Below are 17,857 nucleotides of genomic sequence, written 5' to 3'. Positions count from 1 at the left end.
CTTTTTCACTACCTTCCCACAACTCACAAGAGGGAACGCAGACATTTTTTGTTAATCTTCCTTTTGAGTGCAATCATCCACTGATCTCGATTATCTTAAAATTCCCAATTAATTGGACTTTTAGAGCATGCAGCTAGTTATTGAATCATGTAATGGAGCCCAACGATCAGCAGATGGCGCTGTTGAATTTTGCGCCGTACATAAGAGTAAAGGAGACTTCGACACCTGAGGCCCTTCATGTCGGGCATTGTTCAAAACATTTAGAATTGTCCATGAGGGGTAGACGTTACTCCATACACCAGAGTGGTTATGTCACCTGCAATATTTACTGCTATAGTTTGAATACACCGGCCCACAGGTGCAGGTGGCACGCTTACAGCTGCACGTAGTCCTTTCTACGTCCGCCACAGTGAGCTCGTGATAAATGACGTCAGCTACGCTGCAAACAAACAAACTCTCCTCGAACTACAGACAACAGTGATGATTTATGGAGAGGAAATAATAGGTTTCATTATTAACGCCCTGCGAGCGAAATTGCTCTGCCGGTGAGCGTTTCCATAAGGAAAAATCGAAACTTCATGCTTCTGTAGTAAAATGAGATGTAGCGGGTCGTGGCAACTTATCCTGTTAAGACAAATACTCGTAAAGGTTGTCGACACTACAACCATTTTAGTCCCAGGGTAAGCCTTTTATGTACCTACTTCCATTTAACTTGCAAGTATCTTATTAGCTTTATAAAATGAAGATGTATTCAGGATGTCTAATGGATTATATTATACAATATAAGCAGACTTAAGTTTTGCTGTGAAAAACTAAGAATGCTGAAGTGGACAAACATGAGGGCTCATTACGAAACTGCTGTCCCAACTAATCAGAACATTCAAGCCACTAATCATAACCAACAAATATATATATATTAAACACACGCTTACTGTTTTATTTAATTATTTTATTTTTATATATATTTTTTTTTAACACACACACGCTTAATGTTTTATTTATTTCTTTTAATTTTAGTATATTTTTTATTTTTTTTTAACACACAGGCTTACTGTTATATTTATTTGTTTTATTTTTAATATATTTTTTAACACAAACACACATACGCTTTGATTACTTTACACTTTAAATTCTTGTTTAATGAAATGCATGGGGTTGATTGTTGTTATGTAGTATGATGCTTTGGCAATATTGTTGTTACACTTTCATGTCAATAAAGCTAATTTGAATTGAAATGAATTGACTAAGATTTGCTGAGGTCACCATTTTGCCTCAAACGTCATGTGCACACGTTGCTTGGATCATCATAGCAACACAGACCTTTTACCATATTTTACACTTGTGGTCCATGTGCAGGGTGTTTTCTTCCACTGTAACTGTAACTACTATTATTTATGTATTACTAAAATCGCACTTAATTGTATACTCTTACTCATTACCATGCAAGATAATGCTCTAATCCAACAATCTAAGATAGGTTACATTTATTTTTGTTGTAGAACAGCACTTGCACCTCTCAGGCATGCTTTTAATCAACACACTGTATACAAATCCTTGCTTCTAAGCTAACACTGACAGGCTGTAAACCCAATTATGGCCTTACAGATGGTACTGCAACCTGTTGAAAGCAGAGAAAGACCTGTTTTTTCTTACCGATATAGTCAAATATATCTCTGAATCCTAAACCCACACTCTTGCTCAAATGCTAAGACAGGGCCTAAAATCAGGTAATACAGCGGGAGCCATCTAACAGCCCTTTTTATGTCAGTTGATGTAATGCTTAGTTTAAGGATATAACAAAATTACAATTAATAAAACTACCATAAACCAACTGCCACACAGTGAACAGTGAACTTTTATCATGGTAACTAATACAGTGCGTCTCAATATGCCAATTAGTCATGTCCTGTTGTGTGACTTATTACTTGTTACTTAATCCCCAACTTTTTAGGTTTGCTAATGCTGTCACTGAAAAAAACACAGAGCTGAGTCATGTCATGTGTTTAAAGCTGAGTCAGTAGACGATAGCTTTATGTGAGTTTTATCGAGTTGAAGGTCTGAGGATGGACGGTGTTGTATGCTATAGAGATTGCTGTGGTATAAACTTGATTTTGGGCTATATAAATGAACATGATCCCTTTCTGACACTCTAATGCCTCTAATCCCAAATATCCTGCCAAAACAAGTGAGCTAGTTTATCCATCATGGGAGTGGGGGCACTGCAATATTTTCAAATTCTAGTTGTTACTTATGTGAAACCTTTTGTATATTAAACTTCTTGTGTTTCTTTATCATGTAATATTTTTCTAATGGGTGGTTAATGAAAGATAAGGCTGCTATCGGTGTGTTAGCCTATTTTAATTGATTAGATCATTAGAATGTAAGCAGCATGTTAATGTCATAGCTGGACAAAATGGACCTGATTTAGCTGCTTCATATACTGTGGTATAGTTAAATTGATAATTATCTGTTTTAGCTGGTAAATAAATCTTGTGGAGTCCAAAGTATGATACATTTTCCGGAAATATAGAGCAATATAATATCGTATCATGCACAAACCTGGCACATCGCACCTATTTGTTGTTAACTGTTAATTGCTGTTGTTCAGTATTTTAATATTTTGTCAATTTATATATTTATGTCTGATTTATGTACACAATATTGTCTTCCGTTGCAGTACGTCTGCACAACACAAACCGGAGTAATGCACATGTAAATATCTGCCACATTGTTCCTTCTCTGCAAATAGTTGTATTATTTTTCTCTATTCTTTTATTATTCTTGTATAACTTGCATTTGTCTATTCCTTATTTATATATTTCTACATTTATTTATGTCAACTGTATGTTTGTCGACGTGTAGCACCTTACCACCAAAGCAAATTCCTTATTTGTGTAAAACACAACTGGGCAATAAAGCTCCTTTTGATTCTGATTCTGATGAAGTGTGGTGAAAAGAACGTAAAGTAGCACAGAAGAAAAATATCCAAGTACACAAAAGCCTGACTAAAATAAATACCTGAATGGAACAGCAGCTTTATTCATATTGAGCACATTGATATCAAGAAAGCTAGTAGAAGCAGTAGGGTAGTCTTTCTTGAAAAAGTGTACAACATGCTATGGAAGGAAGGGTTATTGATCGCACTATATGATGAGGAAGAATCTGGATTAAGAACTTTTTATATAATAGGTCAGTACAGGTGAGGGTTGGAAGTGAGTTATCTGAGCAATTTGAGGTGGAGAATGCAACCTCCCTGGGGAGTGTTATTAGCCCTGTTATTTATAATGTTTTAGTCAATGGAATATTTAGTAGAGTGGGAAAAGAATTTGGTATTTATCATTTGCGGATGGTGGTGCCTGACCTATGTTTTCGCCCACATTCAAAGCACTCTGGGTTAGGTGGTTGAGTGGAACCATGATTGGGCCTTCAAATTATCCATAGACAAAAACTAAATACGTGATATTTTGATACAAAAGGTTAGTTTACATTACAGAAAATAGTAGAAAAAGCAAAAGGAAAATTTCCTCAATTTTACCTACTAAGTAAATAGGTCATAATTAAGTTGAAGTTAGGGTATTGTGGGTTCAGGAGTGGGCTGGCTCTGATTGGGAAACACCCGGATGACAAATGTTGAGTGTGGAGGCTCAGAGACAGTAAAGGCACATCCTCATCCACTTTAAGAATTACTCACTTCAAAGAGGAAAGCTGTTCAAAGACCTGGGAACAGCTGAATTGCACAGTATTGGACTGTGTTTAAAAAATAACTGGAACTGAAAACAAACAGTTGACGGCAACAATATGCCATTGTAAGAAGAAGCTCAGGGTAAAGCCTCCACGAAGTTCCTTGACCTACATGTCATGGATAAGAGATGTATAAAGAGAACACGTCCCTCCCTCCTCTCTTGAGCCTGCAGAAACTTTGATAGGACAAATTTTGTTTTAACTGTACGGTCTCCAAAAGCAATAAAAATATTCACACTTTGTTTCAAAAGAACTTTCCAGCAGTGCCAACTGCTTATGCTTTTTGGAACTTTTATGTTCAAGATATATGCTGGAAGGAAGTGTGGACTCTTTCATGCAAATATATGTTGATGAATAAAGTCAGGGAAATTTCATTTAAGATTTTGTGTCGTTTCTACCATGTAAAATCCTTTCTTGTGAAGAAAAAGATATTGACAGTATGTGCTCCCTCTGTGATCTTCATGAAGAAACTATAGCCCATTTATTCTGGCATTGTACTTACACCAAGAAACTGTGGAAAGATGCATGTAGATTTGTAATTGATAATATTTACTGTGATTTTGGAGTACTGTATAAACATTTTTGGTTTTACACATCATGAATATCATCGTAAAGACACTGTTTAATTAATCTTTAAATCATTTTTGCAAAGTATTATATCCAGAAATGTAAACTTACTAATGCCAAACCAATATACACTGTAACACACTTAAGAAAAATTTAATTATATATTCACCAAAACAAGAAAATGTGCGCTTTCGATTTATAACCCCAGCTTTTTTTCTTTTCCTTTTTTTGTGTATTTTTCATATTTTCTTATTATTTTTACATTCCCCATTCTTTCTCTCCATTTTGTACCTATACTGTTTGGCTGTATGTTGTATAGAAGCGATAAAGTTTATAGAAACGACAAAAAAATAATAGTAACATGTCCCTCCCTCTAAGGCCCCGCCCTATTCCGGTCATTGACGTAACGGTCCACACCATCTGTTTATCTGTCGGGGTTCAGGCAGAAACGCACAGTTCTCCTTTCTTCAACGGACGGTGAAGGTTACCTGCTTCAACAGTGCTTGAACGGCAACCTTTCAGCTGTCTTCAATTCCCACACACGACGAGAATAATCGCTTTCATCACTCAGTCTACCATCGATAACTTCAGCCTTTTATTACTTTAAAACAGCAGCGAACGTTTAGCTAAGGTATCCTAACAAACATTTAGCTTGCCAGCTAACTGTTTTGCTAACCAACGCAAGCCACTCAAAGCTCCTCGACGTCCTCAGAAGAAGATCCTTCACTGAGATTTGGTAAGAATTAATCTCTAAGCTTCTCACGAGTACCTTTTGCTTGTCGGTGATGTATCTAACGTTACACCGACGACTAACTAGCTTAATGAGTAAAACCTCTAGTAGCAAAGGTGCTTGTTGTTCCGACGGCAGTGTGGCCTTCGCGCAGTTGGCTCTCTAACCTCTGCGTGATCTCCCCAGTGCCAGGTATGCCACGCAACAACATTTGTTCAGACAAACAAAACATTACTGTGATTTAACTTTTGTATATTTTAGCAGTGTTTGACGAGGCGGTAACGTCAACTTAACATTATAATGTTAGAGCTGGTAAAACAACCCAGCTGTAAAGTTAAAATGATTTTGTCCTTTGTTAGCTTTTACTTCGTTCACAAGAATTAGCATTACATAACAAAAGGTCGCTGTGCCAAACCCAGTGATACAGAGTAATAATTAGGTTTTGCGCATTATCAAATAAGGGCAGGGCCCATCGAGTTGCATGCTAACAGGCTTAACTAAATATTTTGTTCAGGTCTGAATATTGCTTCACAGCTACAGAGGCTCTGCAACAGAACCAGTGTTTTATAATTTATCATTAACCAACTAATTCTAATGTGGGACAAGTGTTAGACATATGTAAATTGTTCTCTAGTTAAATCCATCCATCTCAACCGCTTATCCGGGGTGTTCTCTAGTTTTGATATCTAATTTAAATGTACTAATTCAGAGCAATAAATTGTTCAGTTGTTAAAATAGTCCAGTATTGTGAGATTAAACAGAGGAAAGTAGCAAAACCTCAAATTTAAGAAGCTCGGACCACGTGCTATTTTTTTTTTGATTATTATTTGACTATTTTTTCTTGATAAATAACTCTTACTCTAGTTTTAACTGTAGACTTATATCAGTCATGTCTTATGTTAAACACACACATGAGTTGGATTATATTGAGACATGTTTGTTTGTCCAGTAAGACTTTTGTGTGCTGTGTTTCAGAACCATGAGTTCCCAGGTGAGACAGAACTTCCACCAAGATTGCGAGGCTGCAATTAACAGGCAGATCAACATGGAGCTGTATGCCTCCTACGTCTACCTGTCTATGGTGAGTCCAATAGGTAGATAGAGAAAAGTGTTCAGACAATAAAATAGCGATGACTGGGAAACCCAGAGTAGAACTGCTGATAATACAGATAGAAGTGATTAGCGTAAGAGGAACAGTTGTCATATTAACTGTTATTATTGAGAAGTAATTATTTAAATTAGTCTGTATTGTGTTTATGTAACTGTTGTGCTTAGTAGGCTTATATGGTGTGTATCCTCCCAAGTGTGCCCAGTGTGCCGACATCTTTCAGATGGATGAAAAAGCATGTGGGAAGTTTGGATTAGGGCCATTCGGCAGCACACCGCCTTTTAATAAATAATAGCCACAGTCAGAGCTTCCATTTTCATTAAACATGTGAGTGAGTTTTCAGGTGTCATTTTGATATCACGTGTTTGAGGTGAAAAGAATATTGTGTGGTCAAGCTGTAAAACAAAGGTTGAAGTTCCTTTTGAGATTATATACAGAGAAAGGGCAGAGAGTACATCGCCTGCCCTTAAAACACTTCGCCCTAAGCACAGCGTTCACCCATTCATCGCACACACAGCTGTGTAAATAAAACAGTTTATATACCTTTATGTTTGTTAAACTTACTTTTTAAACATTAGCAGGTTTATATTAAATATAAATAATTAAATTCTTTTAGATGTTTATGAAAGTTTTGCCATCCCTCTATGGGCTTTCATTATACGACATTTTAATTACTTTTTTCAACTTGCTTTTTCACGTTAAGGAAATGGATAGTTTTGATAACACCAGCATTCCTCTTTCCTCCACAGTCATACTACTTTGACCGGGATGACCAGGCATTGCACAACTTTGCCAAGTTCTTCCGTAGTCAGTCACACGAGGAGCGCGAGCACGCTGAGAAACTAATGAAACTGCAGAACCAGAGGGGAGGAAGGATTTTCCTACAAGATGTCAAGGTATGAGTTTTTTTTGTTTTGTGTGTTTTTAACTTGGGTGTGAGATTTCTTGTTCTGGGCTATCTTACGGCCCATGTTGGGAGGGCAACGTAAAGATACCGAGGGCGTGAGTGTACTGTGCCACTTATCTTTCACTTACACACAAACACAACACCGTTTTAACGTTAAACCGCAAGCTACTAATCAGAAAGCTCGCCGTGTGGGTCAGGTCGTTGGCCTCTTACCTGTCATTAAGTATCTCGCTGTTCCCCTGACGTGTGTGTGGTGTGGTGGTTTTTTTTTTTTGAATTGCAGAAGCCAGAGAGGGATGAGTGGGGCAGTGGTATCGAGGCCCTTGAATGCGCCCTGCAGCTCGAGAAGACTGTGAACCAGTCCCTGCTGGACTTGCACAAAGTCAGCTCTGATCACAATGACCCACATGTGAGTATTAAATCATTGCTTGACCACTGCACACCAGAGCGCCGTGAAATAGTTTCTCCATCCATGTCACATTTTAGTTTAAGAGGACACCTATCCCAAATTCTCAAAATTGAAATAAGTGTCAAGTATCCATCAAGTAATCTAGGTACCACCCCTTGCATGCCTGTAATATAAGCCAGTTACAGAATTTTAAAAATACTGAAGCATTTAAAACATACACATTGGTTGTACATCTGGACTTGAGAGATCATTGCAATGAGCTGCAAATTCTGCACATTTCCTTTTCAGTTTTTTGCAAGATATAAAAACATTTGAATCAAATGTACTATGCAGCAGATCAATATTCAGTTTCTTTTGAAACCAGTGGATTTGACAAAGCTATAACTCACTGAAGGCTGCAAAACAACACTAACATTGATAATATCGTCAGAATAGAATCATCACGAGTGTCTTTCGGGGGGTGTGTGTGTGTCAGCTCTAATGCTGTTTTTTGTCTTTCTTCCAGCTGTGTGACTTCATTGAGACACACTACCTGGACGAGCAGGTGAAATCCATCAAAGAGCTGTCAGACTGGGTAACCAACCTGCGCCGCATGGGAGCTCCTCAGAATGGCCTGGCCGAGTACCTGTTTGACAAGCATACCCTGGGCAAAGAAAGCAGCTAAATCCATCCAGATCACATTTGCAAACGCTTTCTATATATATTTGTATCTTGCTTTGTCTTCAAAATATGAAGCAATCTGCATGATACTGGCTAGTCATTTAAACATCTTATGTTACTCGATTTTACCATTTCTGTTCCATTAGTTCCCCCATCCCCAGAGCTGTGAGGTGGTACATTCAAAGCCCACTCTTGTATCTTGCACTGCTCTGCTGTCAGCTATGCCTGTGTCATTACTATGTATTTGCTGTGCTTTGTCAGGAGCTGTTAATGAAACCAAATAAAACAAACCCCCTGGATTCTGATCAGTTGTGTTTTTTTTTTTTGTTTGTTTTGTTTTTAGTGTTGACCAAATGTTGAAACCAATGCACCATTTGAATGGTTTAATTGAGCTTCACATCTGGAAAAATGGCATAACACCCCCACTGACAAAAAAAGGTAATTATAGTATTGAGTGGTTTCACTTCCATTACCAGAGAAAACGGAACTGTGCGCTCAAAGTCCCAATAATAGACAGAGAAATGTTAGAACCCCTCTAAACCTTTATTGTAGGATCTGTTTTTCTGTCTTTGCAAGTTAAACGTTCCTGGAGATCTGGCTATTGCAAATGTATTAATGAACTAATGGGGGCTAAGTGTTGGTAGTTGAAGGAGACTCCAAAGATTGGCAGTCAAGAAAATAATCACAATGTTTATCAGAGTGTGAGGAACATAATTACCGTTTTCCTCAGAGCCTGCAGACTCTAGAAAATACACACCAGCGATACAATGTAAACAGCTTTGCGTGAAACTAATTATGATCATCTGCTGTTCATGTCTCAAAACAAGTGCCACGGGTCTACGCTCTGTGTCAGAGTATGTCATACACTGTTAAAATCATTTCTCAAGTTATTTATGTTGAATTTTTTGGACCATCTATAGGGCTTATTAAAGCCAAGTAATCGGGGGACTTCCAGCTCGGAAACAAATGTTTGAAAGTACACCTGCACCACCATGAGTTCCCCTTGTTTTATAATCACAATTGTTTATTGATACAGGCTGTTGGTATCTGTTGTTCTACTAGTGTCCTTTCCTGGGGTGGTGATCTAATAACAAATGCCACTAATAAAAAAATTAAAAGTGTTGGACAAGTTTTTATATGCAGTGTGTATGCTGCGTGCCAAGAATTTGTATCTAGACTCTGAGTGGATGTCCTGCATTACACACAAATACTGGAATTTTGGGCAACTACAGTCCTTAACATGCTCTGAACTTAAGTATGTTTCCTATTTGGGTTTTAATATTTTATTCCTTTGTCTGTGTGAGAAAGTATGCCATCCAATTTGGAAACTTGGCCTGTACCTGTTAAAAATGCATTAATATCCAAAAATGTCATATTTTTCTCTTCATTTTGGAGTCTCCATCTCTATGTATATAGTGAAATTAAAACTTTAGGAGTTGTAGACCATGTGCAAATAAACTGGATCACATGTCATGTTATGGTTAAAAAATAGTAATTCTACTAACATTAGGATAGTTGCTGACTCAAATGCAAATGGACATTCACTGAACATTTACTGAAATTAAACAAACCGCCAAAACACACCACACCACATAATCTATTCCCAACAAAACAGAAAAATCAGGAACAGCACTGAAACAGGACTGGAAGAACAACTTTGAGGCACCTTTTGAAATGAGAAGATCAAAACGTAAGTGCTATTAAGAACAATATTACAAAATCAATATTTGTTCTCATTGCGATTATCAAAACCGACTGTGGAACATATTAAAGGGAATTAACAGCTCCCACAATCCCTGTCTGACTGAGGTGTTCACGCTTCTTCAAGCTCCACCAGCACACCATCACAGTCTTTAGGATGAAGGAACATCACTGGTTTCCCGTGAGCTCCTATCCGGGGCTCTGCTGACAGCGTTCTGATGTTCTTTGCTTTCAGGTCAGCTATTGCAGCGTTAATGTCGTCTACCTGCAACCAAGAGGAATTATTCGTCTAACTTCGGTTAGTCTGACACACACTATTGTACTGATCATCTTTAAATGCACAAGTATGAAATGCAAAAATAGACTGTGTTTAACTGACATGGAACAAATTACAGACTGACTATTACTAGAGTTTTGACATAAACACATAAAACCAAAAATGTTTACATTTGTTTTACACATGTAATACTGAATGGGACACTTCGTTGTTCCCCAAAACAACTTACCAGTGCGCTCTGGTGGACAACCCATGTAATATAACAGTATACATCTCTGTAATGTACGTACGTAATGTAAATGTAAAAGACCGTAAGTCTTCTACTAAGAGGTAAAAGCTAGTGATGTGCGGATCGAACCTACAGTACCGATATTTCTGAAACCAACGTTTCCTGCTCTAGGATCGATACTCATATAAAAGGATAGATATCTAAACTCAGTCATTTGGAGTGAGTGTGTGTTTTGTTATAAGTATCTTACTGTCACCAGGATGGTCTAATCATACTCTGTTGATAGGAACTACTTTTCGTTCCGCCTGTCAAAGTCATGCTTGCGCTACGGCTCTGTGACGGACCTTCTTTGAAGTGAGCCGCTGCAGCTCTTTACATTTCCCGCGATTGAATACTGACTCTGGCTGACTGTAAAAACAGCCAGGTCTGGCTGAATTTTAGCTGTAAAGGTAATAATGTTGCTCTGTGTGATGTGTGTGCAAAGACAGTGAAAAACTTCGGCAACACCGCAAACTTCGCTAAACATCTGAGATTAAGTCTGTCACAATAATAAGATGCTGTTATGAAGCGGCAGTTCTGAGCAGGATATTTTTATTATAATTTATTAAGAATAAGAATTTGACAGTAGTTTGATGTCTTGTCATTATGCAGCTATTATTTTGAATTGGTAAGGCTACAGCCTACTCCTTATTTCTCTCATAAATACAGAAACGGGAGGGGGCAGGTCACATTAAAATGGTAATAAAATATGTAAAAAGTATTGGTATTGGTATCAGCAATACCAGCCTGGGTATTACTTGGTATTGGATCCTATAGGAATTAAGTGGTATCGCACATCACTAGTAAAAGCTGGAATTCAGGCTCCAGACCCAAAGGAGCACCTCTAGGATGTAATGGAAAGGATGTTTTTTTGCACAAATACGCCATTTAACGTTAACATTAGACCATGGCCAACATTTTGACTTATCAAACACAGGTGTAATGAATAATGAATGAATAATGGATGCATTCCACGCAGGTGTCATCAGGGCTCTGGGGTTGGCCGTGTTCACAAAAGACATTTTCACAGTAGTCATTTCAAAAAATTCTTGCGCACCATAAAGTCTTAGTGACATCAAAAACTCATGGCTTAAAAAGCCAACCAAAAATCCTGCACACTGTCCATCACTTGAACTCAGTGTATCAACACAACAGGTTTTGTTTCCTCAGACTTTCATCAGACAAAATTCATACTGACATGTCACAATAGGAAAAGCACTGGTGTAAATAATAAAATGAATGGTGGCTGAATTCTATTTATCTGCTTCAGTTTGGTCCTGGTACCGTATTGTGCATGCTGGCTCACTCTGTCTCAGCTTACTGCGGGATACTTAACTAGAACAGAGCCATCAATAATGTAATACCTTTGCTTTTCCAAGAATGACAGGTCAAAATGTCTGCTTCGAAAAAGCCTATGGTGTATGCTGGCTTACTACCACACATAATACTGTCATTAGTTACACCTGTGCAAATTCAGCTATGTCAAATAACAATGTTTGCTGTGAGAAAGTTCTGTTCCAAGCTTATCTGGGGGTTAAAGTGGGTCATACAAAATAATGACTTGGTGTACCTAAAAAGCGTCTACTGGGTGTAATCCCTATGGCATGCTATTAATGCTGTCTCACCTCAATACAAATGTGGTGCATCCCTCCAGATTTATTCTTCTGTAAGAAGCCAGCGATCGGGCTCTTCTCCCCCAGGGGATGGAGCAGCTCCAGTTTAGTGTTGCCAAGCTCCACAAACACAGTGTAGACGCCGTGCTCGGGCAGGGGCACCTTGTCACTCACTGTGGCCCCCAGCACGTCCCGATACAGAACTGTGGCCTTCCCCATGTCAGGGACAGCAATGGCAATGTGGTTCAGCCTCCCCAGCTTCCACAGCGATTCTGGAACACCCTGATGGAGGGGTGCTGTCGTTGAATGTGCCCTCAGGAGTGTGAGAGGAGAACATCTGGAAAGGCCTGCCACTGAATAAATAGATTGAAATATAATGAGATTAGCTGAAGCTGTTTTGTTGGAACTTTAGTCCTAAACGTTTTTATATGCTGTTTTCTCGTCAAGTAGCTTCAAGGTTGAAAAAATCTTCTTATTCCACAATATGTTCATCAAATGAATAACTAGAAATATTTTAGATGTAATTTACATCGCGTATCACACTTTCCACCAAATTCAGGTTCAAAGATTTTGGTATCTTATGGTACTTTTGTTACTTTTGGCCGAAAAGCGGCTTAGGGGACTTTTGAATCTCCACTACATTTTAAAATAGAGGTCTGTGGGTTTGAACAATGTTTGGCTGCATGGTTTGAGTTTAATGACTGATACACACACAGCAGGTTACAACACACATACTCCATTATGGAAAAGCAGGTATGGCATTCATAAAAATGTCTGTTTCTGGGTCTCCATGAGATAAGTTGAGTCATTTCACATCTGAGTTGAAGAAAACATCTGTACATTGGTGAATATAAGACTTTACTGGACTGTGATCAAGACAGAAATGCATTTAACTATATACAGAAAAATCTTTGCATGCCTTAAGATAAAGGAAATCCAGTCTCTTTTTTACACAAGTTACCCAAACGCTGCAACAAGAACAAGACTAGCCCATGATGATGTCATGATAGTAAGTTAGTGTAACGCAGCTAATGTTCTTCAATAAATCAGAGAACAATCATACTGATATTTGCGATTACAGAACACAGCACAGAAAAGCATGACTTCGTTATTTCGAAAATTATTGACACAAACAAACCTGCAACCTTCAGCACGGCGGACGCCATGTTCGTGTCTCGGAACCAAAACGGCGGCGGGCGGAAGAGTTTCTCAGTGAGTCTGTTTACCTGCGACACCAGACGGTCAGGCATGTGGGGGACAACCATGGCTAGTGGAGATGTGTGGAGCGTGCTGGAGGAGTGTGTGAAGAAAATAAATGCCAACACCGCACAGCCAGAGAATTTTCTGAGGCAAGTATTTGCTGTCTGTACGGGTGTGCTGTTGAAAAATCTGTTTAATGTTGTTGCAGCGTCGTTGACGCAACAGAAAAAGAGAAAAGGTTCAACTAGCTCACCGTTAGCTAAAGCTAAAACTGCATCAAGCGTTAGCATCGTGTTTGGGCAGCTATCTGTCAGCCTGTTGGTTACTTTAAGGATAGTTTGGGAGGATGTTTTTTTTTTTTTTTACCAAGTCGCTGTTTTGCAGTAACTATTCTATGTCAATGTAATAGTAGGCTACTACATGTCTTTAAACGGAACCCAGTTATCCCATGTGTTCATTACCAGTGAGGACCACAACATTACAGAAAACTCAACTAGGAGCATGCATCTGTTCAGGACAATACCATCAAAAACTGCACGTAATAAGGACAATGAGATTGTGATACATTATATATTGCAAGACAACCAGCTGCTGTGATACATCAAAATGTAACGGTAACCAAAGAGAAGCCGCACTTACATGGCAAAATGCGTTTTGAAGGTGCAGGACCTGAGTTATGTTCTTTATTTATCCACTGCTCTATTGAAGTTTATCTAGTGTCAGAAAACCCTTATAGGTAACTCAGACTTAATGAGTGTAATGCTGGATGGGGCTCTTTAGTACACAGTGCAAAATGGATAAGTTCCTGAACTCAAATAGATTTAAACCCCTAGTAAAAATACAGAACTGTCAGAAAGCAAAATAGTTTTGGGGGTTAAAATGTCCAAAATAATGAAAGATGTACTGATATAAACTCATATCTGGTCGGCCTGTGTTAAGTTAGGGTTTTAGCCAGAAAGTTTGTTGAGCATCTCATCTCTTATAATAATAATAATAATAATAATGTAATATACTTAGAAGACAAAGGTTTCCACATACTCATTAAACTCCTTTTTTGCAACTCCTTTTATCTTGAATTTTATTGTTATGTATATTCATTTTTTATGATGTTTGCAGATATCTTCTTAATTTCAGGTGAGGTGGCCAACTCTGCAATGAACCATTTGCCCCTGGGGAAAAAAAACAACCAGAAATTGTCTTTTAAATAAATCTTACAAATACAAAATTGTAATAGAAAAGGACATAATACTTCATAAGAACTAATTCCATACCTCCAATGGCTAATGCTAACAGTAGGTAGTGTATCACAGATGAATGTAATACATTACATTATTGTGTTGAGTACTTTACCAACCGTACCGTAGTATTGAAGATTGCAAACCACAGACCTGCACCCAACTTTATGGGTGTCTTTTGGGGATAAAAAAAACAAACTCCAGACTTGCCATATTGATCATGTTTTTCCACCTTTTCAGCCTTCAAGATGATGTGGCAGCTGACTTTACCTCTCTCACTAAGACCCTGTATGACCTCCACAAAGCTCAGGAGCCCGCAGAATGTAAAGGCAGCCCGCTGGCTCAGCTGGTGGTGGAAAACTTTGATGAGGAGCAGATCTGGCAGGAGCTGGAGCTGCAGAACAATGCTGTGCTGAGACACTTTAAAAATGCAGCTGATGAGGCTTTATCAGATGAGACATTAACATTGCTGGTAGAAGAGGAGGAAGAGGATAGCAATGAGGAAGAAGTAGAGTCTGATGAAAAAGAAGACGTGAAAGAACTGCCCAGACACTCTGCCCAGAAAATGGCTGTGGAGGCTGAGGATGGGGAATTCACAGATGAGGACTCTGATTTAGATTTTGATGTGGATGCCCTAGAGAAGCGAGAGAAACAGAAGAAGGAGATGGGTAGGAAAGGCTCCAAAACAAAGGTGGTTCCCTCTGAGGTTGATGATAAGTTCTTCAAACTGTCTGAGATGGAGTCGTTTCTTGATGATATGGATAAGCGAGAGGGAAAGGAGGATGAGGACAAAGACGACGTAGACTATTTTCAAGACCTGCCCTCGGATGAGGACGATAATCTCGACCTAGATCAAATTATTTCCACAAAAAAGCAAAAGAAAAACACTGTATGTATTTGATTTCATATTCTCAACTATTTATTATTCTTTATGTCCTCATGGTACAGAATACAGGAAATTCTTGTTTATATTGACAGGTAAAGAGCTCCAGGAATCTCAAGTACAAGGACTTCTTTGATGCTGTGGATAGTGAGCCAGCTAAAGCAGATGACCAGTCAGATGGCGAGGATGAAAGCCAGGAAGAAGGTGAAGAAGAAATAGATGACGAGGAAGATGATTATGATGGTGAAGAGGAGGGTGACGATGAGTAAGTGTGATTAAAGTTATGTAATGCAGATAATTATGCGTGGGGGAAGAACGCTTGGTTGAGTGTTGTTGATTCCAGCATGTTTGTGTCGACCTTTTCCAGGGACGAAGACTCCAAACCATCTCGTAAGAAAGTGACCTTTAACTTCTCCGGGGACGAGGACAGCGAGGGAGAGGACATGGAGGACATTTTTGGAGGAAAAACGGCTAAGTCTGAATCAAAGTCGTCATTTGAGAAACGGCAAGAAAAGGTAAACGGGCTTTGCTAATTTTCTTTTCCAGTATGTGTGGCTTAAATGTGGTGCAACATATGTCAAAATAAGTGGGTGAGTTTTTGTTTTTGTTAGTTTGTTAGGCAGCAATACTTTATTCTTCACACTGAGAAATATGAAGTATTACAAAACCCCCTTTTCTGTTTTAACAACATAAGCCAAACTTGTCTAATGCGCCTGTGTTGAATCATGCATTAACGAACGCATTAATGAAGCAGGTGTACCAGAACTATAAATAAAATGCAAAAGTAATGCTTCACTGCTGAATATGTAATCAGTGAGTACAAGGGAGATGACTAATCTGACCAGGTATTTAATGCCAAATTGACTTTTTTTCGGTAGTCTGTGCGCCACATTTCTGCCAGCACTTATATAAGCTTTGAAGTTTGATACGCAGCTTTAGCTGCTTCATCAGCATATGTGACTATGGCTGTGTTCAGACTAGGGCTGCAGCTAACGATGATTTTAGTACTCGAAGTTTCTATAGATTATTTCATCGATGCTTCGTTTAAGAAGTACTTTTGCTTGGCGCCGGCTGCGCCCCGCCGGTAACGGTATCAGCTGTGTAAGTTGATAGATGATAGATATTTATTGGTCCTTTCAAAACTTCATAGTGTGTCATACAGCAAACATCAGACCAACAACCAGACAGCTGCATTACAAACACAAACATCACCCGAGTGCTATACAAGTTGTACTAAGGTGCAGCTCCCCGACACCCAGTTAACTCATGACTGTTTTCTTTTAGCTTGAAATAATCCCACACTTTAGACACTTTCTTCTTTGTCCCTCGCTATTTTCTCTCTCTCCCTCCACTTTGCAAACAGCGCCATCATAACCATGTCGTGTTCACACAGCGCAAGCGCGAATAAATGTCCGTGCGAAACAGTGTGCTATATAGTTATATGGATTAAACGAAGCCTCGATGCAAAGAATTTGCGTCAATGCATTTTAGTAATCGATTTAATCGATGAATTGTTTCAGCCCTAGTTCAGACCAAGCTTAGCTCTCTGTAAAAAAAAAAAAAACAACAACAACAACAAAAAAACAACAAAAAAAACAGCCCTCGTCTTGTTTTCATTTAGACATAGGTGAGTTGTACTTTAATGTTCCTTGCGGCTTCATTCGGACATTACAGTTACAGAAGAAGCCTTGTGCTCATGCAAGATTTGGCACCTAGTGCAGGAGAGGGAGGAGCGAGAGAGGGAGGGAGAGAAAGACAGAGCAGTGAGGTAAAAATGTGATCTGAAGGAAGAAGAATGTTTTCTGTTCTCCTTCAGGTTGCACTGATTTTTGAAATGAATTTTGCGATTGAAGCTGTATTTAAAGACCATCAGGAGGGAGAGGGATACTTCCTACAGTGAATCCACTGATACATTTTCACATCGGTTTCATCATTTAACATCATTACGAACTTTGTTGCCTTCTTTATACTCTCTGACTGCACAAATGCTATTGACAGGATGTTTATTTGGTCCTTTTGTTTAATGACCGGTTTGTGTACATGCTGTTAGAAAACATGACGAAAGTGTACAGTGGGGGAAAAAAGTATTTGACCCCTTGCTGATTTTGCAGGTTTGCCCACTTACAAAGAATGCAACAATCTACAATTTTAATCATATGTACATTCTAACAGTGAAAGACAGAATCCCAAAGAAAACTCCAGAAAATCACATCATATGAATTTATAAAAATTGATGACCATCTGATGAGGAAAAACAAGTATATGACCCCCTACCAAACAGCAAGTATTCTGGCTCCTACAAGCCAGTTAGTCTTTCTTTAAGACACAGCCCCAATCCCAACCAATTATCTACATCAAATACACCTGCCTCACCTCGTTACCTGTATAAAAGACACCTGTCAACACCCAAACAACCAGCATCCAACATCACCACCATGGGCAAGACCAAAGAGCTTTCTACGGACATCAGGGACAAGATTGTTGATCTGCACAAGGCTGGGATGGGCTACAAGAGAATCGGAAAGCAACTTGGAGAGAAAAGATCAACTGTCGGTGCA

At 38.8% G+C, this 17,857-nt stretch overlaps 3 protein-coding genes across 4 annotated transcripts in view; 2 read left to right on the top strand and 1 right to left on the bottom strand.

The window, feature by feature from the left end:
* The first annotated feature begins 4,748 nt into the window (after positions 1-4,748).
* fth1a (ferritin, heavy polypeptide 1a) lies at positions 4,749-8,427 on the top strand. Its single transcript, XM_046032110.1, has 5 exons — positions 4,749-5,044; positions 6,014-6,119; positions 6,896-7,042; positions 7,337-7,462; positions 7,968-8,427. Exons 2-5 carry the CDS (start codon positions 6,018-6,020, stop codon positions 8,124-8,126), a joined length of 534 nt encoding a protein of 177 aa, XP_045888066.1. The 5' UTR covers positions 4,749-5,044; positions 6,014-6,017; the 3' UTR covers positions 8,127-8,427.
* Positions 8,428-8,644: 217 nt separating this feature from the next.
* On the bottom strand, positions 8,645-13,399 carry mcee (methylmalonyl CoA epimerase). The gene is made up of 3 exons (XM_046032109.1): positions 13,120-13,399; positions 11,994-12,334; positions 8,645-10,088 (listed from the first exon to the last, which is right to left on the bottom strand). Exons 1-3 carry the CDS (start codon positions 13,244-13,246, stop codon positions 9,936-9,938), a joined length of 621 nt encoding a protein of 206 aa, XP_045888065.1. The 5' UTR covers positions 13,247-13,399; the 3' UTR covers positions 8,645-9,935.
* The window catches only part of mphosph10 (M-phase phosphoprotein 10 (U3 small nucleolar ribonucleoprotein)), an 8,067-nt gene continuing 3,370 nt past the window's right edge, over positions 13,161-17,857 (top strand). Inside the window, exons 1-4 of one of the 2 annotated variants that reach the window (XM_046032107.1) lie at positions 13,161-13,330; positions 14,657-15,305; positions 15,395-15,564; positions 15,643-15,814. In XM_046032107.1, coding sequence (XP_045888063.1) covers positions 13,230-13,330; positions 14,657-15,305; positions 15,395-15,564; positions 15,643-15,814 — 1,092 coding nt within the window. In that variant the 5' untranslated portion in view covers positions 13,161-13,229. The remainder of the gene's footprint in view (positions 13,331-14,656; positions 15,306-15,394; positions 15,565-15,642; positions 15,815-17,857) is intronic. The other variant, XM_046032108.1, reaches the window with a different exon arrangement.

This window comes from Micropterus dolomieu, linkage group LG20 (assembly GCF_021292245.1).
Source record: "Micropterus dolomieu isolate WLL.071019.BEF.003 ecotype Adirondacks linkage group LG20, ASM2129224v1, whole genome shotgun sequence".
NCBI lineage: Eukaryota > Metazoa > Chordata > Actinopteri > Centrarchiformes > Centrarchidae > Micropterus > Micropterus dolomieu.
This window is presented reverse-complemented; position numbering and strand designations above follow the sequence as displayed.

Bases quoted from the DNA above. Each gene is read 5' to 3' on its own strand.
- fth1a (XM_046032110.1), top strand. From the start codon at position 6,018: ATGAGTTCCCAGGTGAGACAGAACTTCCACCAAGATTGCGAGGCTGCA. The intron at 6,120-6,895 runs GTGAGTCCAATA...TTTCCTCCACAG, and splicing joins CCTACGTCTACCTGTCTATG to TCATACTACTTTGACCGGGA. The intron at 7,463-7,967 runs GTGAGTATTAAA...TCTTTCTTCCAG, and splicing joins CTGATCACAATGACCCACAT to CTGTGTGACTTCATTGAGAC.
- mcee (XM_046032109.1), bottom strand. From the start codon at position 13,246: ATGGTTGTCCCCCACATGCCTGACCGTCTGGTGTCGCAGGTAAACAGA. The intron at 12,335-13,119 runs GTTTGTTTGTGT...CTATTTATTCAG, and splicing joins CGCCGTGCTGAAGGTTGCAG to TGGCAGGCCTTTCCAGATGT. The intron at 10,089-11,993 runs GTGAGACAGCAT...TCTTGGTTGCAG, and splicing joins TGCACCACATTTGTATTGAG to GTAGACGACATTAACGCTGC.